The sequence below is a fragment of the Vidua chalybeata genome, chromosome 1 (genome assembly GCF_026979565.1).
Source record: "Vidua chalybeata isolate OUT-0048 chromosome 1, bVidCha1 merged haplotype, whole genome shotgun sequence".
In the NCBI taxonomy this organism is placed as follows: domain Eukaryota; kingdom Metazoa; phylum Chordata; class Aves; order Passeriformes; family Viduidae; genus Vidua; species Vidua chalybeata.
Genome location: NC_071530.1, coordinates 117894148 through 117917894, shown reverse-complemented (window position 1 = coordinate 117917894; position 23747 = coordinate 117894148). Strand labels below are relative to the sequence as shown.

The 23747-nt window shown below is 37.3% G+C and overlaps 1 protein-coding gene across 2 annotated transcripts in view; it reads left to right on the top strand.

The window, feature by feature from the left end:
- Positions 1-23747, top strand: part of LOC128795583 (cytochrome P450 7B1) — a 125619-nt gene that overhangs the window by 85309 nt on the left and 16563 nt on the right. Inside the window, exon 2 of one of the 2 annotated variants that reach the window (XM_053956489.1) lies at positions 18184-18320. In XM_053956489.1, coding sequence (XP_053812464.1) covers positions 18184-18320 — 137 coding nt within the window. Of the gene's footprint in view, positions 1-18183; positions 18336-23747 lie in introns of both variants that reach the window. The other variant, XM_053956480.1, reaches the window with a different exon arrangement.

The window sequence follows — 23747 nt, the reverse complement described above, 5'->3', positions numbered from 1 at the left end:
TTAAGTTGTTACATAGATGATTTCCCTCATAATTATAGAGTTTTGCTGCCTTGTTTTTCTCTTTTTCTTTGGCAAACAGGATTGTTTCAGTAGTGGTAATAGGGTTGCCTGTTGCTATTGTGAGTTTAGTCAGCTGTGAAGCTGCACTTATGTTTGTTATTACCGTGCAATTCGTTATGAAATGCAGCCTATTAATTATTTCACTAAAATATAGCTGCTGGACCTGTGGGACATTCCACTTTCTCCTGTTGTTTTACATTTCCATTCATTTTGATGGCAGTTCAGGCACTTTCTTTACATTTATATGTAATTTCCCTTGGTTGTCACTGCCTGCTCCTTCTAGATAGTCCAGTCAATATTTTCCACTGTTGGTTGAATTCATGTTTCTGCTCAGGAGCTGTCAGTGTAACTTCCAATTCCTTATTTCCTCCTCTATGCTATAGTTGAACATTGAGGCATAGAGGCGTGGAGGTCAGGGGTATAACACTTCTGATTCACTGTAGAGCAGCTTTCCAGAATAATACTAATTTTTAAGCACTAGAACGTTTGACCTCTAACCCTCCTTGGTCGCTACATTTGCCTTAATAGCTCCATTTTTTTTCCCTTTGGCTCTGTTTGGTATTGCAGTGGACTTGTTGGGAAGTTAATAGCTATCACGACAATTTTTATTTTCTAAATGAAACAATGCCCCCTGGTGCTCTAGGATTCGAGAGGTCTGATTTTACAGTCAAAATAAAAATAAAACCAAATAAAATCTTTTCAGACAGATACTTACTGTTCCTAAATCTGCCAGCTACCACTCAAATGCTGTCACTGTCACTTACAGGGGATGGGGAAAAACACTTGTCAGCACTAAGCAACAAAGAGAAGTCAGAAGGAGAGTATCAGGGAATAAAAGCAAATTACAAAAGAGACAAGTCCATTAGGCTGGTTGAAAGAAAATTACAGAAGAGAAAAATAAAATGAAATACTTAAGAAATAGTCTAATGAAAGAACAGTTGGAGAAATGGAAAATTAAAACTGTCTGCTCAATGAAATGTTAAATCTAGATTGTGATAGAGAAGAACCAATAATATTAAAAAATTGAAGTACTTTTTTATAAAAAGATAATTTAATAAAGGTATTATAGAAGAAAAGGACAAAGAGGGTAAGTGTGAAAAATTTGCAATGAAGAGCATTAAATTAAAATGGCAAATATAAAAAGAAAGAGAATATGAAAGGTATATATAAGTGCATGAGTGCTACAGGAATTAGTAGAATAAATGTAATTTGATATTTTCTGTGCGTAACAAAACAGGTTATCGATGCAGAAATTTAATCCAAAGTACCATCAGAGTTAAAATGTAAGCAAAGCTGATAAGCAATGAAATGAAACAGTTGATGTCTCTTCAGTTGAGCTTGTCACTAGCATTTGATTCTGTAAAAATTAAGATGCTAAATTACAAAATTATTCTTGATGGGCATGGCATGCATGGGAACCTCAAGAATGTTGCTTGTCCTGGTTGCAGACAGCAAACTCCAGCACAGCATGCCTTCCCACAGTCTTGCAGCTGACGGGGGCCTCAGCTTTGGAAGACCAATCAATAGAGCAGAGACTGCCATAAATCACCATCTCAGATGGAGTGCAGGGCTATGAACACTACCAGAACTGTCTATAAAGCCAAAACAGACACAAAAAGAACCCCAACAAATAAAGGCAGAAGAAAGGCAAAGGAAAGCACCACTTGCTGCAGCTGCAAGATGTGTAAACAACCTGCACTCTCAATTTTTTTTTTTTTCAGTCACAGGCAAGGATAAAATAGCACAGCTCAGAAGCAGGGATGACTGAAATGGCTTTAAGGTAGCTTTATGTTCCCACAGTCCTGGAGCAGCAATGAGTCAGTCAAGTCCCTCACTGTAAGTTAGAATAGCCTGAAGGCTGCTCTAAATCATTCTGGCTGCCAGTGACCCTGCAACAGCAGAGAGGGGCTGCTGGGGCATAGCAAAGTCTTGGCTGTACTTCCCTTCCTTTGGCCATGTCCTCTGGCCCATCCAGAGGAGCTGTTGGGAGGGGGGTGAGGGGGAGTCTGGGGACAAGAAAGGGAAAAGCACGGAAGTGGCTGCTGTGATGCCTGTTCTGCTGGAAGACCCATGCCTCTGCTGTGGCTGGCAGAGGTCCAGTGGCTGGCTGTGGTCAGAACTGATCCCAGCACAGACGAGAGGAATTTTGTGGCTGGGCCATGGACAGGTGGAGTAGTAGGGTTTGATTTTATTAATCTGATTTTCAAAGTCATTTTTTGAGAGCTCTTCAGATTATGTAGAGTCTCTTTTCCCTGGGAATCTCATCTGTTAATGACTGGTTTGTAAGTCCTACACGTGTGCAGGTGTTCATATTCCGTGACCACCAATGTAATTTCTGTTAGTGTATCAGTGTTGATGAGATATTATCTCTACCAAATACTATCTGGCCTAGAAATAGCAGTATTTAAGTTAATATTGCTATGTGGATTTATACCACTGAGTCTAAGAATCTAGCTCATGATTTTAATTTGAGTTTTATTTACTTGCTCTTATAAACTAAAAACATCCCCCAATTTGTGAGAAAAACATGAGGCTGTGATTCAATCCACTTACGTCCTTTTTTGTTATTTTAAGATTAAAATTCTAAATAATATTAAGAACAAATAACAGCAATCAATAATCCTAACTCCAGATATTTGCACTTTGTGCTGGGATGATTTGATGCTGTTGTCAGTCACCTCTGAATGATCCTATATATGATGGAAGCTGCAGTTAAGAATGTAATTTGTTTCCAAACTCTTATATAAATATCTCAATCTTGCTACTTAAATGTGAGCAAAGTATTTGTGGCTTAAAAGAAGACCATGACATTCTTAAAAGACCTTTTCAAGCCAAAGGGCTGAAACCTTCCCTTTCTCTCACTAAACAGTGAACAGCCCAGCCTTACTAGTGGGTAGTCAAAATGGAAATTTACCAAACTGATTAGTCACAACAGGTTATTGAGTGGACTGTTAGAGGAGATCCTGCAGCACAGAAAAAAAAATGATCCCTTTTAATAATTCCTTAAAACCATTCCCAAAGTTTTGTTTTCAGTCAGCTGGGTACTTCGTGATGTGCAACAGAAGTAAAGTGATGTTTTGAAGTACTGAGCAAGACCATTGGTCTTATAAGTAATGGGCAGCTCCGTAAGTCATCCAGAGATATATTCTTAACCTGCACATGCACAGTGCAAAGGCTATAGTTTATACTTGCAGATCTATTTTAGCAGAAGTGTGAGGAGCTACCTTCCCCTGTGAACTAAACCTCCATCATGGTCAAAGTAGAAGGTCATGGACATTTCCATTCACTGCCTGTAGGTCATCTGAGACAAAAGTCTATGATCCCTTGATAAGCAAATGGTAGAAGAATGGTAGTTTGCAACCAGAGGTGTGGTGTGCATGTGAGGGAGCACAGAAGCTATAACTAAATGTAATGCCGTTGATACAATAGCTTGTAATGTCTTGGCTTATAACATCTTGGCTTTTTATGATAATTTAGAACAGAAATTTTTAAAGAAAAAGAGAAAAGATGTATGTGTTCGTTGGATGTATGTCAACACTGCTTGACACAGTCAGCAGCTGAAGACTAAATTTTCAGGGTGTAAATTCTTTTAGCTCAGTTGATGCCAGGAGAGCTGTGTCAAACTGCAGTACTTTAAGCTCTGTCCTCAGGACACCCAGTACCATCAGCAGGAACTGCAAACATGGAATCAGTTGAGTTCCTTGGAAAGGATTCAGTGCTTTCCTGCCAGGAGCTCACCACCAGTAGTGGTCTTGAAGATCTACTGCTGCCAGAAGAGACACATAACCTCTGTCTACTGCCTTTAATCAAAACTGAGGGGAAAACTGTTTTGTGTTATCTTTGAGTCTGAAAACTGCTAACATCCCAAAATATTGAAGATCATCTGACTCTGTGGGATTTCCCTGTTGCTGTCTTCTCCCTGGCCTTTTTAGGTTAGGAGAGATTGCAGCAAATCCTGCTGATGTGTGGGAGATTTTTCCAGAGTCTTACCTGTGACAATCCAAACACAAAGACCTACCTACAATGGTAAGCATTTCATCCCATCCCCAGTATTGTCTTTAAAAAACCTACTGAGTAGGTATCTCTGATTTAGCAACAGGATGGAGCTGAAATCATGTCCTGACATGCCAGCATTTTGGATTATTTAATAACTTATTTTTTCCTTGAGGATTGATAGCTTAGTCTGTCATTTATTTGTTTGATATTTTATGATCTGATGGTTTCTCCTCACATATTTTAGTCAGGCATATTATGTATCACTGTTGCTTTATGTTTTCTATTACTGGGAATTAATTTTTCACACAGTATCTTCATTTAATTATATAATACAATCACATGTGCATCTGCATGAATATGAAGAATCTGTTCTAATTTAGCCATTATATATTATGCTATCTTGGGTTTTCCAGTAAAAATTCCCAAGTTTTTGTTTTAGCATAACAATAGTCATATTCATTGCTTCTTACATTTTAACAAAAGCACTCAGATGCCAGTTCATAGATTGACATAATCAGCTTTGTCTCTTAATTAGAAAAGAGAATAAAGCTGTTTAGGGGTGTCAATAAAATGACAGATGCATCATTAACAGAAGGCTACATTGTATCAGAATGGTGCAAATCGTTGGAGTTGAAATGTTAAAATTTTTACTGGTAACCTTTTGCTTCTAATTTTCATTTTCTTGTAATTTTTTCATAATTGAAAAATGTCAAAGATACATAATACAGCATATATATGGAACAGTTATTGGTGGTAGAGAACTCAAGTTTATAACCAGAGTACAGCTATAGCTAGGAAAACTTAGGATTTCTGCCTACCCTCAATACAAAATTAGCATGGTCAGTGCACCCTTTGGCCATGCCTTTGATGCACTCCTCATCACCCCTATGATCTCACCAGTTGTTTATGAGCAGTGGGATAGCATGTAGATAATGAAATTCAGGACTTATGCTATGTCTGACTTCTTGGTGCAGCACAGGGTATGAAATCTTTCCACAATCAGTCTGAATATTCAGTTTAGTATTGACTTCAGTGAATCCATATTTCTCCAGCAGTTTATGATGCTGTTGATACCCACTTATCCTTTGGAATAAAGGAAGTTTTTACATTGTTCTTTTAACACAAAATAGCTTTCAGTCAGAACAAACAAAAATTGCAGGATCTGACAAAATTGCAAATATTTAAACACTGGGACAATGGGAATGCATGTTTTGGGATTCAGGCATACAGATAGAAATAACATTGCGTGCTGCATCTATGATCAGTCAGAGGTGGCTTGTCCCAGCAGGGTCTGATGCCCAGGGCATCCACAAGATTCAGCATCTCATATCAGCTTTACTGAAAACCTGAGCTGGAGGAATTGCAGATTTCTTGCAGATCCACCTGTCTTCTGGCAAGCAATATTGAGGTCCTTCCTAGGAAGAAATCTGTGCTGTTTTTTCGATTCAGCACCAGTCATATGACACAGTGTGGGGTGCTAATGGTCTGGCTCTTGGGTCACATAGCAAGACACATGAGAGCCCATCCTTGAATGGACTATCAAACTCAAAACACCCACACCTACGCACTTCTGTGCTAGATGAGTGCTGTGCTGCCAGTCTTGAAACCTTTTAAGCAAAGGGAATTATGACTGGGGGAGTCACCAGTCTGTAGTCCTGAGCTTGCATCCATGGATTAACATGGATGAGGTATTCTAAATCTTAGTCTCCTTCTTTGTCTGTATCTGTATTCTTTTCATTAGAACCTGTAAAGCTCATTATCTCTTCAACCGAAATGTTCTGAATTTTTAAGATTTAATGAAGTTTTGACACTTCTGTGAATTTTGTGTCCTGTATATAGACAGACGCCTCATCTGCTATTTTGGAATCAGCATTTAATTATGTGGGGCTCCAAAACAGTTGTAATGGTACCCAGTTGAAGTAGCTGTTTGAAAAATATTGAATACTTCATTAATAAAATTTCAAAGTCGAATGAGAACAGTGAGCAGGTTGATGAGAGCGATGAGCAGGTTGAGGAGCATCAGGGAGTATGATAAACAGACAGACTGACTACTGGAATCTCATCCTGTCTTCCCTGAGACAGGCCCAACAGCCAACAGCCCATGAGATGTGGAGGATTCCCTCTCCTCTCTGAACACAGTGACTGTACTAAACACAGTGACTTACAGGATAGGGAGCAATGGGGACAAATTCCTGCCCAGTGCAGCAGGAGCATCGTCTGTGTGACTGCCCCACCTCCCAGGTGCCCTGCGTAGCAGGGGTGAGGCTATGTGACTGTAGCTGGATAGTAGTCAGGGCGAGGGCTCATCTAGCGTGGAGGTGTCAGACCACACCCTCTGTCAAAGCCACTTCCAGAAAGCAAGAAGACAGGTCCTTGTCATAGGAAACTCTCTTCTGATGGAAACAGAAAGCCCAACATGCAAACTGGTCACACCTAGTTGGGAAGTCTGCTGCCTCCTGGGTTCAGCTTAAAGTTGTGAAGAGAAACCTTCCCACCCTGTTATGGCTTTCAGATTATCATCCATTTTTGATTTTTCAGGTGGCAGTCTGAAAGTCCCAACAAGAAGTCTGAGGGCAGTAAAGAGACACCTCAGGGCTTGGGGATGACTGGCTAAAGGATCAGTTGCACAAATAGTGTTCTCCTCTATTTGCAGGGAATGATGGGGAAAAACAGGAAGAACCAGCAGATCAATACCTGGTTCTAGCCCTGGTGTTCACCCTTATTTTCATCATGGATTGGCTGAGTCTTGGGCTCTAGTATTTCGTTTACAGGAAAAACATGGAGGCACTGGAGCATGTCCAGAGAAGGAGAAGGAAGAAGGTGAAGATTCTGGAGCACAGGTCCTATGAGGAGTGGCTGAAGGAGCTGAGGTGGAGAAAAGGAGGCTCAGGAGTGACCTAATCACTCTACAACTCCCTGAAAGTGGGTCCGTCTATTTTCCTGAGTACCAGTAGGTAGGACAAGAGGAAATGGCCTCAAGTTGCACACAGAGAGGTATAGGTTGGATGTCAGGAAAATTTCTTCATCAAAAGGGTGGTCAAGCATTGGAACAGGCTGCCCAGGAAAGTGGTTGGGTCCCAGTCCCTGGAAATACTTCTGTAGAAGTGATACTTGGGGACATGATTTAGTGGTGGACTTGTCAGTGCTAGGGCAGTGGCTGGACGTGATGATCTTAAAGGTCTTTTCCAACCTAAATGACTCCATTATTCTATGAAATTACTCAGTAGGACGGTATCTGGTTTTGAAAAAAGAAAATAAAAGGATAATATATTTTCATATATAACCATCTTGGATTCTTCAGAAAGATGATCCTTTATAACCTGAACATTATTTTGTGCAGGAAACAAATGAAACAAGTATTCATTTGAAATTCTAGTGTCTCTGATTACAGTCCCCAAGCTGATATTGCTCACTTTAATTAAAAAAATTGATAATTTTTTTTTGTTTTCTACTCCTTTTTTCATATCAGAGGAATTTAAAACATGTTCAGACCTACAGTGTCACAGTTACTGTTCCATCTTACAATCTTCAGTTAGTAATATCTTACTTTCTGTGGCTGCAGAATGAAAATATATTCTTGATTTACCTAAAACTGGAAATAGTTTGCCTAAAACTGACAGGAATTACATTTGAGAGAACTCACACAAATACAAGGCCAGAAGCTTCATTTAGATTTAACCCTTGTGCCCTTGAACACAATAGAGTTTACATAAATATTTAAGAAGGGCAGCCACAGACCAATTAAAGGAATATATTTTCCAAGCATCAAACCATTGTTTTCAGGCAATGCACTGATGCTCCTAAATTAATACATATTAAATCTGTTATGGGCTTAGCAGAGTTTTAGGCTCAGGAGAGGGAAAAGCAGATGAGAGCACCCCAGGGGGAGGTCGGGCAGAGATTGCCTGTGAGACGCACGACCTACGCTCACAGAGTCTGTGTGGCTGAGGGTGGCTGCAAGCTGCTCTGCAAATCCGCCCAAGGAGGACAGGGCACCACCATCCCTGTTGTTAAGTCCTTTCAGCATCCTAGGAAAAGCTGTGGGCAAGATGAGAAGGCTGTGACTGGCTTCATTTTGATATTTCCTAAATAAAATTGAGGAGCAGCTGTTTTGTGGGAAATATATTTAAGGGCTTTTTTTTTTTTTTTAAGAATAAAAATGTTTTAAGATACTTCAGAAATCTCCTCATAATGAGAGATCTAGTTTCAGTCTAGTCCTACCAAAGATTGCTTAGTAAAAGACTGCACTTTTCATATCCACTCACTTCAGACCCAAGAATCCATCAGATTGCTGTTTCATAGTGCATAGTATGAATTATAGAAAGGCACTGCTCTTATGTACATTTATGTGAAAAGTATCACTACACAGACCTAGGAAAATACATTTGCAAGTAATTGGATTTGTGGCTCCATAATTGTGGCAGCTCGTTAAGGCAGAGATAGGACTTAACCAATGTGAACTATGAGAAAGTCTGATTTGAAAAAGACCCATATGCTCTTGAGTGCAGATGTGCAGCTGGAGCAGAATCAGGGTGAAAAAAGGAGGGAAAGGTACAAGGGAAATGGAAAAGAAATTTTGGGAGAAGAGTAAAGAATGCAGAAGCACATCTGCATTGTTGCAGATGTGAGACTTGTTGCAGCTAGTGAAAAGCCAAAGATACAGAGTGCAGATTGCAGCATACTTTCTGCTGAAATAGATCACCCGCAGTTTCTGCTGAGAGAAGTAAAATCAGTTCAGATGGAGAAACTGAGATGTTAATCTAGGCTGGTGGCAGAAGGAGATGAAGCAGGAGAGAATTAATGTTTGTGGGGAATCCCTTTACAAGACTATTTCTCTTAACGTGTGCAATAGACTTGTAGAACTGGAAGGAAAAGAGGGAAAAGAAGTATCTGGAAAGAAAATATAAATAATTGAAAGAATTGAAAAAGAACTGAAAAATACTAATGCTGTGTTCATTTTACAGACTTTTAAGCTTTTGAAACGTTAACCTAAGTACAGTATTCAAATGCCATTTTCCTGTGATATATGTCTTACTGACAGGATTAGTTACCTTCTCTCATTTTATCAACTTTGAATTTATTTGCAAATAAGTGAACTAAATAAGGTACCTGGGGTATTTTTGTGTTTATCCAACTGTTGAGACTATACTTTCGAATTTTTCAATACATTTTTGGGCAAAATATGTCCTGACTGTTAGTTCTGAAATACAATTTGTGAAATGTCTGACATCTGAAGCTCGTGGGGGAGAGGAGGGAAATTGCTTGCAGATCGCCATGTGCTTCTGTGCTTCCACTTGGGGAATGCATGGCCATAACTGTGGGAGTCATGAAATTGTTAATTAAAAATCTTCTTAGCTGTATTGCATCTTTTTTAAAAAAGACAAAAATGCAAAATCTTTTCTACTTCTAAAGCTATGCACATGGAGATTTTTAGACAGAGTAAGTGGCCCTGTTTTCTAGTTAATTACCTCAATAAATCAGGAGTGGGTTGCTGGTATTTGAAAATTCTGTGCATGGTAGACAGAGTGAGGAAAGGAGCAGTTTTCTGCAGTGGTCTGTTGCTGGTCAGTAATGGTATGTAATGCACTCAGGTCAAAAGGGTGGTACTGATACTCACAATGCCACCATGGCTATAACATCAGAAGCTTACTGCTTAAACCCAAAATATTATAATAAAACTGTTTGTGTTGCAACATAGAAAGTGTTTGTGTTACTGCTACAAAAAAAAAAAGAAATTGCGGCACCACTCAGTTTTTCCTATGATGTGATCTTTGTTTGCATAAATGCATAATGTGTGCATAATGAAATAGGTATGCTTATATATACATAATCTATATTGATATGCATAATATGACTGATATACAAACACACATGCATCCTGAGTGAATAGAATTTGCTTCTTGAAAATGACTAATATTCTCTGAAAAGGGAGATGGAGAGAGAGGTGATTTTATTGGACTAGTTGATCTCACAACTTTTTTGCAATGAACGATGCAGACATGCACTGTAGAAAGGCTGTTCCTGTCTCTGCCTAAGACAGGAGACAACAGATGGGTGTGGGAAGACAGGAGAGCACAGTGGGGAAACTGGACAAGACTCACCAAGAGCCTTGCTCCTTCTCTGTGCCAGTGCAGTGTGTGTGTGGTTCACAGTGGTGACAGTGGTGGTCAGGATTCAAGAAGGTGTCTGACTGAGGATGAACTTGAAGTGAAAGCAGGTGGACAATACCTGGACTAAGAACATATTGCAAGAGATGACAGCAGAGGCTCCTCAGATCTGAACAGAAGCTTGGTTTGAGAAGAAAGTTAACAGTAGGTGGGAAAGGGGCTCAATGGTCATGGCAGGTCCATGGAGGCATCCCAAGAGGGTGGAAGTGTGCAGAGGAATCAGGGGCAGGAGAAAAACATTTTCATATGATTGGGTCAGGAAAACTGGCATCAAAAAACAAATATGAGAAAAGACAAGACAGAATTAGAGGAAATCTAGCGGAGCTACCTTGATGAGCAATTCTAATCTATCTGTATCATTAATAAAGACCAATACTTCCAAAAAGCTCCTTTTCTCTCTGGTGATTATAGAGATGTCTGGTTAACCAAGATTCCAAATTTCTGGATGGCTCAGTTACATTAAATGAAGGGTCTATTTTCATCACCCTTTTTTGTTCTAATGATCATCCTGCATTATTTAGCTTGCAGTTTTATAGAAATCAGTACTTGATTTTCACAGTAATTATTTTTTTTACTTCTGAAATTATATACTACATTCTCAAAGAAAACTCTGTTGCTGTATACAGAATCAGCAACATTTTTTCATCTAGCATTCTCCTCTTTTTCCTTGTTACCAGGGTTTTTAAAATGTGATAATGTCCCACCACTGTTTCTGAGATTTCCTGCATTTATTTGTTTGCTCTTTATTACGTAAGGAATGATTTCTGCCTGTTTGAATATATTTCTGTGGGGAGTGCTGACATTCTTATCCACACTTCACTTGTCATTTCCAGGCCAGACGGTTAATATGATTTTCTTACTATGAGCTACTTACTGCATACAGTTTTAACATGTGTTGCAGCAAAGCAGTATATTGAAGTGCAGAAATGAATTAAGAAAGAGAGGGATATCGGACAAAAGTCATTGGGTTCTCTTTGGTAAAGGCAGTTAATGTGCAGCATAAATATGTTCCTAATGGGAGTAAAAGGAAATACAGGTGGATCTTCTGATCCAATCCTTCTCACGTGAATATGAGGGGAAAAAAGTGTTTGCGTTTGTGGATAATACCTAAAGAGGAGTGTCTGCAAGCCTGCAAAGGAGGGATTAGCATTCCAAATGGTGAACTGAAAAACACAGAGGACTAATCAACAGCATCTGGATTGGGAGCACAATCTTTTCTCTGGGAAAAGGCTGAGGATTGTAATGGTTCCCAAGCTGAATTTTCATCTACACAGTGGTGAATTTGCACAGAAATCTGAGGTTGTGCTGGGAGGTAAAGGGTGTCACCCTTGAAATTGAATAGGTTCACTGCTGTGCTCAGTGCAGGACACTGCCATAGAGAAAGGTGTGGGCTAATGTTAGAAAATCAAGAAAGAATTGACACAAGTATGTAGAGGTCTAGAAAATAGTTATGAGGAAATACTGGAAGAAATTGAGGTTGTTTAACCTAAAGACTAAATGAGAATATAATGAGAACATAATAAGTATTTTTAAATACATTAATTGTTCCTGCAGAAATGAAGGGAATAATTTATTCTCTTATCCTTTGCAGACAGAGTGAGAAGTAGTGGGCTTGAGGTACAACATGAAGATAAAGGTTAGATGTGAGGAGAAGCAGATTGCCTGGGGAGACTGGAGAGACTCTGTTACTGAGTATTTTCAAGAAGGGCTAGAAAAATATAAGGAAGATACCAGTGCACAGCACCCTACCTGGGGTACTAGGTATTGATAAGTAATCTCTAATCATCTCTGCCTAGCCTATTTTTCTTTGATTAAAGCTGAATTAAGAAAGGAAAAGTCCTGGGCCAGACAAATAACCTCAAATGTAAAATGTAATAGAATAACCTTGGGCTTGGTCAGGGAAAGTGTTGAATAGTTGTGGCTGCTCTCACAGCCTTCACTCAGAGCAGAAGCAAAGTGGGATTGCAAAATGAAGGCTATGAGCACACTAAATTTGTATTAATTTTTAATACTGAGGAATTATTGTCACATTGGCCAGGTCTTGTCTTCACCACGACTCCCATCCTGGCTGTTATGAAACTTCTAAGAATTTTCAGCCTCTGATAAAGCCTGAGCCACAAGCTCTTTTTTCATGGGTTTCCATTTTAAAACTGTTCAGATTATTTTCCCACAAAGATATTTACTTGCCTTTTGGCTTTTTAGGCAATGTCCCAACTGGTAACTAGAAATAGAGGTAGAATTTATAGATGTGTCCTTCAACACAGTGTGCAGTGTGAACAATTGCTATGTACAATGTCAACATACAATTCTTGATATAATTTAGCCTAAACTGCAAAGGAATAAGATTTCTTAGAGAGTGATATTTCAGAGTTACTGAATGAGTTACTGAGTCTTGGTATTTTTTGGATATTTGGAGATCATCTACATTAAATTACGAGAAGAGAGAGAAAAGAAGATGCTCCTGTGGTGAACAGGTTACAGTTGGAGATCTTAACAATAAAACCTTGAATGGTTTTAAAGGAGAAAAAAATGTATTTTTATTAAAATCCCAGAAATTCTTGACATGAAAACTTTCAACAAAAGGATTGCATTTTTCTGGGGGAAAAAAATCATTATAAAAATTCACTGGTTGCTTGATTTGCTTTTGTCAGCATTTCTCCCAGTTTGTCTCACATTACCACTAGAGTCTGTTTTGCTGTACTGCTCTTTTTGGGAGCACAGATAAAATCTTCTCTCCTTGGAGTGCTCAAAAGTGTATTTGCTACTTTTTTCTGAGTCTTTGTCCTTTTCTTTTACAAGAGATTTTAATCCTAAAGCAAAAGAGATGGTGATCAGTGCTGCAGTGTGAAACCACTTTACCTAGGCATGAGTATAGGCAGTAGCAATGTGAGGTTTTTTCTGTCCAGGACTCTCACTTCTTCATCGAGTCCATCCATGTCTCTCTCACGATGATGCATCCATTTACTCCCCACAAACCTGAAAGCAGTGACCAGATAGGAGCAATGCCTTTACCCCCGCAGAAGTACGCAAGCTGAGAATTCAAGGGTAAAAGATTCTGTATTGCTAGAACTCTCATCTGGCTTGTTCTGCAGGGAATGCTTTTTCGTACTGCATGTGTTCAACCTGGAAGATTTAGAGTTCCAGGAGATCACTGAGTCAGATCATTTGGGTGAAGATTTTATAAATGTCAAAAATTTCATTGTGGCCAAATGTTTGAAAGAAAATTTTATTTTCTGTCCTCATAGATGTAGAACATCTATAGCTAGGTCTAGGGGAAAACGATAACTGCTAAATTGAAAAAAAAAAAAAAAATAGAAAGACTCACTAGCTTCCTCCTGTCCTATGTTTCCTGTGTTCTCTCTCTCATAATACAAGAAGGCATTCCAGACACCACATTTCTGGGGATTACTTTTCTTGGGGTTGAAGCCTTTGGCCTCATTCTTTTCCTCACAGTTAGAGTGTTCATAAGCCCCTGGAAAGACACTGTCTGTCATGTCTTGTTGCTTAAATATTGTGATCGAGCCTGTGAATAATCTCTAACTGGTTTGACATGTTCGTAAGAGCTTTTGTTCTACTCTGTACCAATCCATTTCCATCCCTTAAAGTCCCCTGACATGGTGTATTCCAGCTTGGACATGGTATTATGATGGTTTGTCCAAAGATACTATGGAAAAATCAGACCACTACCTATAGCTTTTGTGAATGGTAACGATGGTTTAGAAAGTGAAAATGACCCCTCTGTGGCAAAAGATATTGTTAGACCTTTTTCTCCTCGGCTTGTGGGGTTTTTTTTTATCTTTGGTGGAAGTTGTTGTGTAAAGCGGTCAGCTGAACCGGCGTTACCCTGCAGAGTGACGTGTTTGTGTCGGGCTTCTTCAGCTGTGCTGTGTGCAGTGAAGGCTGCGTTAACACCAGATGCCAATCATACACCACCAGTGGATTTGCAAGATTATAGGACAGGAAAAAAAGATGAAGGTTAAGCATGGGGCACAATAGAGATTACTTATGGTAATGAATTGTATAATTTTTCTAGACAGATCTGGATTAATGTTTATCCCAGGCAAAAGATTACTGTATGTCTGATTCTAGTTGTAAACAGACATTATTAAACAGAAGGTTTATGTTCATGAAATGCGACTATGGGTGTTAAAGCACTTATGATTTATTATGTGCAAAAAGAAAAATTAACCTGTTCATCTGCTATAGTACAAGATGCGCTGTGGGTTTTTGCATAATTTGAAAGGCATCTGCTCCTTTGGAATACAAATAACCAGTGAGATGAGAAAGATTCTCCTCTCATTTACACGGGTTCAATGCCTCACACTGCAGTGATGTTGAAATGGTGTAACCAAGAAAAGAATAGTGTGCTTTTATAAAGCAATAATATTTCTATGAGAGATCATGTTGGCAAAGTCTTGTTTGCTTGTGAATCTTTAGGGTATTTTCTTTATAACTAAAAAAAAAGAAAAAAAAAAGAAAAAAAAAGAAAAAAAAAAAAAAGAAGTTGTGTTCAGAGAACCTTTACAAATTACCTTACTGGGGTTTCCAAAATAATTCCCTTTCACTACATGAAAACATAATGTTTAGAGACATTGAATTTAATTTTTTTTTAACATTTTCCAAAATACTTAGGTTGAAGCTCATTTTTCTCCTGCTTTATTGCCTCACTGCTGTGTAGCATAAGTGAGACAGATACAGCATCCACATTTTTTTAGTATTGCCTTACTGAATAAGCTAAATAATCACACCTGAGTCAGTGCCTTCTGTGTTTTAAGTCAGCTGAAAAATATTTCCTTAAGGAAACTGTAAAAAAATTCCAAAACTTTGTTTTTTTGGTGAAATAGATGTTCCAACTCTATTACTTGCTAACAAGAAATTATCTTTTCTCTGTTAAAGCAACAAAAAATTACAGTTATCAAAATCTGTTCATTCTATTTATGGGCTGTATTTGTAGCCAGCTGATTTTTGCATAATGCCATTTGAAATTATCCATTTAACAATGATGGATGATACAACTGTGTTGCTCTCCCTCCACTTTGTAACTGATACGTCTACTTATAGATTGCATTGGACATGTTGCTGATGCTTTATTTGTAAAATTCACTCACATATGTGAGAAATTTGTTCGTTAAGTCTTACTGACTTCACAGAGGCTTCTCAGACAAGTAAAGATATTCCTCTATATAAGCAAAACCAGCCCAATATGTGGAGTGAAAAGACCTGGGAATATTGTGAGGTTTGTTAAACGAATTAGAATTTAAGCAGTTAGACTAGAACTGAATAAAATGTAATGTGTAAGACATTCTGAATGCTTAAATTAAAAAAGTTGCAGTCCTACATTTCCATCAAAACCCTTCATAGTGCTCTTTTATATTTCTTAGCTATATTTTGCATTTGGTACAACAAAATACTTTTCATGAGTAAAATATAACTCTAATGCTTGTAATATTTTCCTAATTATCAAATTTTACAACTTCTGTGAAGTGTGAGTCCAGAGTTAAAGTTCATAAGCAAATGAATTAAGCAGTAAAAGTTTCTGTGGGCTTTGTTAATGGCTCTGTTTAGCATCCAAAGTTGATGAAGACTTCTGGAGATACCCAGAATGCAGGTGAGAGTCCCTCAGGAAATGGGGTTGACTGCAGTGCTCTGCTTGAACGTTTGTGCAGAAAAGCACTGGATTTGGGGACGCACTGAAATACGAGCGGCCGCTCTTTTCTTTGCCCGTGTGTTAGCAGACATTGATAAGTCGTGGAGATGACCTCCATCTCCCAAAGAGACAGAAAGCTAGAAATGAAGACACATTTCTGTTATCAGTCTGCTGTGGGTCGTAAGTTGAACTGGTGTTATATTTTCCTCTGAAAGCCACATAGCCTTGACACAGTGTTTAACAGTGTTAAGCTTATTGCTGCTGAGCTAAACATGTCTGAAGTGAACGATGACCCTCATGTCTTTGCAATAGCAAAACGTCTCCCTGATGTGATCCCGAAGACTTGGAGCATTAAGTTAATTTTCCCCTGGATTTCTGAGCTGCCTTCTTTTTACCCGGCGGAGCGCTTGTGAAGAATACAGCTTCTGACCGAATGACAGAACATGGAGGGTGAAATTAGATGCATTCAATTAGAAGATGACAAAAAGCCTATCTAAATATTTGTCAGGATGCTACTTACAGGATGTAGTCTCCAGCCAGGGAAGTGAAAGGCAGACACTCACAGGACTTAATACTCGGGGGCGGGGGGGAAATATGGGTAAATCATCCAGATTCTTTACAGGCTTGGAAGGGATAATTGAGGGTATCAAGTTGGCTGCTATGCTTCCAGGGGTAGTGATCCCTCTCATGTAATCTCAGATTAGTTCTTTGCTTTTATTCACTTAGTAGAGAATTAAACATTACAAAGTTTTCTGGACCATTTGAGTAAATAATGTAACTATTTACTCAAAGTAATTATTTGACCACTAGAGGATGATTCATGCAGTGGTTTCTGAGAGGTATTGAAGAAAGAGGGCTCCACCTTCTCCTCAGTATAAAAAAAACCACGCTATAAATCAACCAAACAAAATGCCAAAGCCACAAAACTTACGGAAATGAAAAAGGCACAGCAAACTGTTGGCTGTGAGACTGTCGGACAAGAGGATGTACTGTTTTTTCAGAGAACAAAAGAATGTTCTTGGAAACTTAAATTTGAAGTTAGTAGTCAGTTAAACAGAAAGAGATCAAAATATGCAGCTTGGTTTAGCCACATCTGTTTATCTCTAAATTAAATTTATAATAACGTATTTTAAGTAAGTGAGCAAATCTCTGGCTTGTATTTTCCTGTTCAAAAAGTTTAAATTATGAAAGTAAAAAGTAAATACAGTAAACCATGGTTATTTTAATTTTTTTTCATTTGTGTTACAGCAGTTCAAGGGGGAATGTGACTATGATAGGGTTAATCCAGCTACATAAAAATCCATGCTGTGTATGATAGTAGTAAAGCTTGTGATCCCTTGATCTTTGATTAGATCCAAGCTAGTAAATATCTTGTGTTTAATCAGAATGAGTTGTTCTGCATGTAGTATAAGTCACCTTCACAGATGGGATGTAGCAGCAGAGTTGTTTGTGAATATTTGTTTTAATCCCTTCCAGAACAAGCACGCTTTATGTTTCTTTGTTGTAAATCAGATTCAAGCAACTAAAGACCAGCATGAAGGAAAGATATTTACTTGCAGTCTAGAGTGGGACAGTATGGGAACCTTTTTTTCTTTTAAAGAAAAATGTAACTTAGTAGATTTCTAAAAGGTATTTTATAATTTTCCATAAAGATAACTAACACACCATGGCAGCTTTTTTAAACTGGGATGCAAACATCCATACCTGTACTTTCTTCTTAAACTGTCCAGATACATTTCTATCTTAGACTATAAGTATAAAGAGACTAAGATTTATTACAGTTAATATTTAGTCTGTATTATTATCCTATATTTTAAAGATATTTAGTTAGAATGGGTGTTCTCTGTGCTGGTAAGCTGAAATTACTAAAATGTTATCTGTAAGCATACTTCTTTTGTGTGGTGTGTTGGTGTCCTATTTACCTAAATCTGTCATAATTGCCTTCCAATACATCTTCCTCTGACACACCAAATATTGAAAATGAGATGACTCTTTGCTGGGAGCTTTTTAACCGAATGTTATTTTTCTGTGTTCATAACTTGATGGTAATAACTGGACGACCTATAGTTAAATGTGTCTCAATTTCTCTCACTTATTTTTCCTAATCACCACATGGAGCCTTCAGTGCTCAGAGGTGTGATTAGATTTAACCTGCCATCATATCTGAAGAACTTTCTGTACAACATATTATACATTGCAGGAATTATAGATGTAAATGGTGGGTCTAAGTGTAATATATAAATAGATATAAAGATGAGTTGCTCTCATGCCACAGTTAACTCCTGTTTATTTTTTTTTTTCTGTTTTTAACAGAAAGACTGGAGAGCCCCCACTAATAAATGGCTGGATTCCTTACCTTGGGAAAGCTCTGATTTTTAGAAAAGATGCTTACAAGTTCCTACTGGATCAGCAAAAGAAATTTGGAGATATTTTCACTGTACATATTGCTGGTGAGAAATATTTTAGTATGTATCTTGATTTTTTCCATCAGTGAAGTTAAATACTAATCCAAATGTTGAGTTTAGAATCTTCCTTAACCCAAAACATTTTTCTCTAGCATAGACCCATAAAAATCCCTCAAATTTACATATATTTTAAGCATAATAGTTATCTATAAAATATCACTATCAATGTGTGGATTTATTTACATCTCTAAGTATATGTGTATTTTGACAGATTTTGTAGGTATGTACTGTACTGTATGAACATAGATTTTGCCAGCACATTAAATTGTGTATTGGTGGGTTTTTTTCCTAAAGAAGGGAGAACTAACATCATCTTGACACTGCACAGAAAAATATCAGATTAAATTTAGAAAACACTTAAGAAAAAAAGTGCAGAATTTGTTCTCACACATTTTACAACTGGTTGACAGGAACACAAGGGAATGAATGACACATTGACTCAGTGATACAACCAGGACTGGAACACAGAAACTTCCCATTGCCAGCCTCTTACTCTGATCATGCTTGCTGAAAATAACAATATAATAAAGTATGATATAACCTTACTGTTTCCTGTATTTATAACTATATTACTAAGCCAGATTGAATACAAACATTTGAGTGATTTCACATAGGCACTTAGTTGTGGAAGAAAAACATAGAAAAACACTAAAATCCTGAATGGAAATTAAATATATAAATTTACGTCTGTCTGTAGAGATCTACTTTTTACTAAAATCAATTTAAAATCCAGTATTTTCTTGTGTTCAGAAAGGCAAACTCTTATTAATATAGATGATTATAATCATCTTCTTCACCTTTACACGCTGATATCCTTGTTCAAATGGTCAACTTTAGTCTATATAATTTTTAGCTATTCCTGTAGTTTTAGGGAGTTTGAAACAAAAATGTTAAGCGTAAAGTATAAAGTTTGCTTTTTAATTCTGGGGCAGTAGCATTAGCTTTATGTTCCTATAGAAGCAATATTTTGAAATGAAAATATTTTTTTTAAAAAAGTAATTTAATTGCAAGCCATGTGTTTAATTAATAAAAATTTTCCTCCTTTTAAAAAATCTGTGCTTTTGTTCCTTTGGAAGAGAATTTTTACTGTATTAAATATGTGATTTCTTAAAATTTTGTTCAGGATTTTTTTTGGAAACTAGTATGATCAGCTCTTTTGCAACTTGAAAGTGAGCTTGGCACAGTACAACACCAACTCTTGCTGAAATACAGTCCTTTTTGTTGTTAATTTGAATTCATACTATAATACAGTTTTGGCTTTTTACAAATACCAATTAATAGCTATAATTCAGATATTAGTACATTCATAAAACTGGATACAGTCATACTTCAGAATATTAAAAGTGTTTAATCAAATATTTATTCTTTTGCCTCTTTATTATTTTATGCAAGGCTGTGTTTAAAAGTTTGTGTTTAAGCAATCTATGAGTGTAATTTCATTTCAGAAGTTCTATTTCCACAATAAACCAAATTCTATCTCCGATAATCCCCTATGTTCAAGTGTTTTGAGCCAAGCCTCCCTTGATAAAGACTGAGGTAAATGGACTTAGTTCTGGATATAATTTCTGTCTTGTGCAGGGAAACGTTTGATTTTGTGAATTCATCATAACAAAGACACCACTTTAAGTTCTCTTTTTCAGTATAAAATTGCTGACCATCAGGACTTCACTAAGGAGAAATAGTTTGTCATCCTTAAGTCAAGGAAGAAACCAAAGCTAGTTAGTGTCTCCTATCGTGTCCTGATCCGAAGGCATACAGGATTTCTGTATGTCTTACTGATTTGACAAAGATGATGTTTCTGTGCTCGGCAAACATAGCGTAGCCAGCTGTATGTGGACTATCATTACTTTACCCCCCTGGTGGATGTCTAAAGATCCTGTCAAAAAATTCTATCAATATATATTGTTCTAATTATTGGTTCTCAAACTAGTTCATTTGGAAAATGCGGAACGATGCTTGGAGTTTCTGGCGTTGCCCCGTACTGGTAATGCGATTTTGCTGATTGTACTTTCCCATGTGATGAGCAAATGATTGTCATCCCTAAAAGTCGCAAGGGACATGGATGTCATCTTAATAAAGAAATTAAAAAGCACATCTTTCTATGAGAAACAATGTAAATTCCTGACCTGTCGCAGAAAATAGTTCTCTAATTGGTTTTGTGTGGTGGTGCAGCAGAATCGTTTTCCCCAAACGTCATGCCAGCGCAGCACCACTGTACATCATTGTCAGCAGTTCAGCAGAATCTCCCTAATAAGAGGACGATTACATAAATGCAATAGTCTTGGGAAAAAAAAAAAAAAAAAAAAAAAAAAGAAAAGATCAGAAAATAAAATAATAAGGAGGGGAAAGAGAGAGACAGTCTGTGGCATTGAGATGACCATACTGCTCAAGCCCCTCTGCTTCTTAAAAGATCAGCAGCATAGGCAGACGGCTAGGTAAGAACTTAAAGAGCTCGAAACAGTTTTGTCATTGTTCCTTGGGATTAAACTTTGTGTCCTTTTCCTCTCAAGATAGGAGTGCTAATGAACCCTGCAACATTCTCTGTGAGACTAGCTCACCTTTAATAAAATAATCTTCATGGTTTTTACTAAGCACATTTGCCTTTTCAAATACCGCTGCTAAGTCATTCTTTTCTTTAAAGCATGATACACCAACAGTATCATATCACATTTTACTCTTGTAGGCAAAAGGTAATTTACATTAACTCCTTACCAAGCTGAAGCCTGCTCCAAGCAATACCAAAATAACATCCATCATTAGATGCCATCTGAAATGCTTGTCTTTCATCATTAGCATTAAAAAGCTCCAGAATGCATTATTAGAGTAATTTCTTAACTATCATACAAATACTGACTTCTGCGCTCAGATTTACCAAAGTTGACAATTTTCATATTTTCCACATCAATCTTCTATTTCTAGGAGATCGTAGAAACTAAATGGAGATAATCAGGCTATTTGCAGCATTGGTGTAATGCAGACTGAAGAAATGGATGATGAAGTATGAATTCTCTGTAGCCATTAAAAATAAAAAATCAGAGGGCTTTTTGCAGAAACAAGGATCTCCTGTTTTGACTTGTTTTTACTGTATTAAATAAAACAGCTCAGTGACTTAAACTATTGTGAATTGGAGTGTGACATGTCTACTTAGTTTTTGGTGTTGAAGGGTTTTTTTACAAACAGGGAAAGGCTTAGTCTCTAGTGGTTTCTATATAAATACCTTCAATATTTAGGGCTACCTGATTTGTGGAGATTGTAGTATGCCTCCATTTTTGGCTGATTTGGCATTACCTTTTTTAGTACTCTGATGGAAACTCATGAGTATCAAGATTTTGGATTGATTTTAGAAAAGGTTACTTTCCAAAGTTGTCTTGGCATTAGCTGCAATGGAAAGACATGGGAGTAGAGGGGGAAGCTGCATTTTAAAATACCAAATAATAACTGAAAACTTTATGAAAGGTTTTAATTTATTGGTCTATGACACCACCAATGGCAATCAGTTGGAAGAAACCTCACTGGGTACAAGGACAGGATTTTAAAAGCAAAACTAAGGACCATATTGGCACTTAAAAAATTTAAAATCATAACTTGAGGTGAGAAAGTTTGTTCCACTTTGGATGTTTGCTGTTCAGGGTGTAGAGGAGGTGTTGGGGCACGATTTTGTAATTAGCAATCTGTTCCTGTATGGAGGAGACTGGGGTAAGCAGTGTAGCCATGTAGTGCATCTGTGTGCAAGGATGACTGTAATTGTTAAAGGTTCCCATACCCACTCTCTCAACTTTCGAACTGTCGTTTATTAGCCCTAGATTTTAGTAGTTTTCAAATTAAGAGATCCAAAATTAGATTCTCAATAGCATACATAAACGAGCTGCCTTTGTTATAGGGGGGGTTCCACTTTTCTAATTATCTAGACCCTTACTAAATGGAGCAACAAGAAATGTTTTGGTTTATGTGTTTATATATGTTGTTGACTTGCAGTGATGTGGTCTGGAGCCTGAATTGATTCTACAAAATGAATTAGATTTTGTTACATACTTACTTTTTGCTACCAGGAACCTGATGAGAATAATAAAACCAGGATCTGTAATATTCTTTTTCTCAAGGATTTTTTTTTCAAAGTATGTGCTAGTGGTGAGTGAGTTTTGATTTAAAATTATTACTAAAATTGTTTGTCTGAAAACTTATTTGCTGAAAATAATTTTCTTACTTAAAAATGATAAGAATTGATGTGCGTTTGCTAAGTGTCTGATTAAAGATCACAAAGAAACTCATATTTTGCATCAGAAATAAGCAGATGGTGGACAGATGGTTTAAATTAATATTAATTAAAAATCTTAACTTAAATTGTTTACCCTGTAAATGCAAAGTTAAGAAGCCAGCTTTCATCTTTAGGGTTAATAACACTCCAAATCTATTTATTAAAAATTGCTCCAATTCTTTCCAAGTTTTGATCAGAAAGATGGTAGCCTCAATAAAGAGCATGAAAGTAGGTGAAAGCTGGAAAAAGAGGGTAATTCTAGGACCCTTAACAAAGATCCTGCAAGACTAAAGTCAAGTCATGACTAAAAATTCCAGTTAGCCTTTGTAGTCAAAGAAGGTCAAAAAAGGGGACTGAGAATTCAGGATCTCTCTTTCATGCTGGTTTCTCAACATACTTATTCTTTAAAATTAAATTTACAGCTGTGGTTGATTATGTTACAGTAAAACAAAATCCATGAGTATCTTAAAAACATTCATACACTGTTGACAAATAATAAAAAGGGTTCAAATTCTGTCTTGATATATCCTTTACATTTCCTTACTAGTTCACTGGGATTGCAGTTGATGTAATTGGGAGGGGAATTATGGCAGCTGATAATTGTAGAGGAAGTCCAGAGTGTACCCAGATACCATAGAACACTGTGTGTGTATATAAATCAAAATGTGAAATAACTATGATAATTCAGATATCACTATATCGTAACCATGGATACTTGACATTTTTAGTGGTAGTGACTACTTTATCTCTGGACATCTGTCACAGAGCCAAATTTGGTCCGCAGTTAAGCATGTAGTGTTCCCATTAAAATCAAAGGAGATTTGTCCCCTTAGTGAGACAGAATTAGACTGTAAGTGCTGGAAGTTTTGCTCTTTCCCTGAGTTTGTGACTGAGATATTTCATAGGTACCCATTTTCCCTAATGCACCTCTTCATTCAAGGTACGAATCAGGAACTCTAAATTTAGAACCATCTATAAAGAGCTAAGATTTAATTGAGCTTTGGGAGTGTTAGGATTTTGATTCATGGCAGTTCCTCCAAAAGCTTTTCTTCAGCAGTTGACTTGAAGTTTAGGGACAAATTGCAGGACTCTCTGGCAGGGACAATTTGAAAAAGCATTTAACTTGATGCAGTCCTATCTCTCTGTACAAGGAGCTG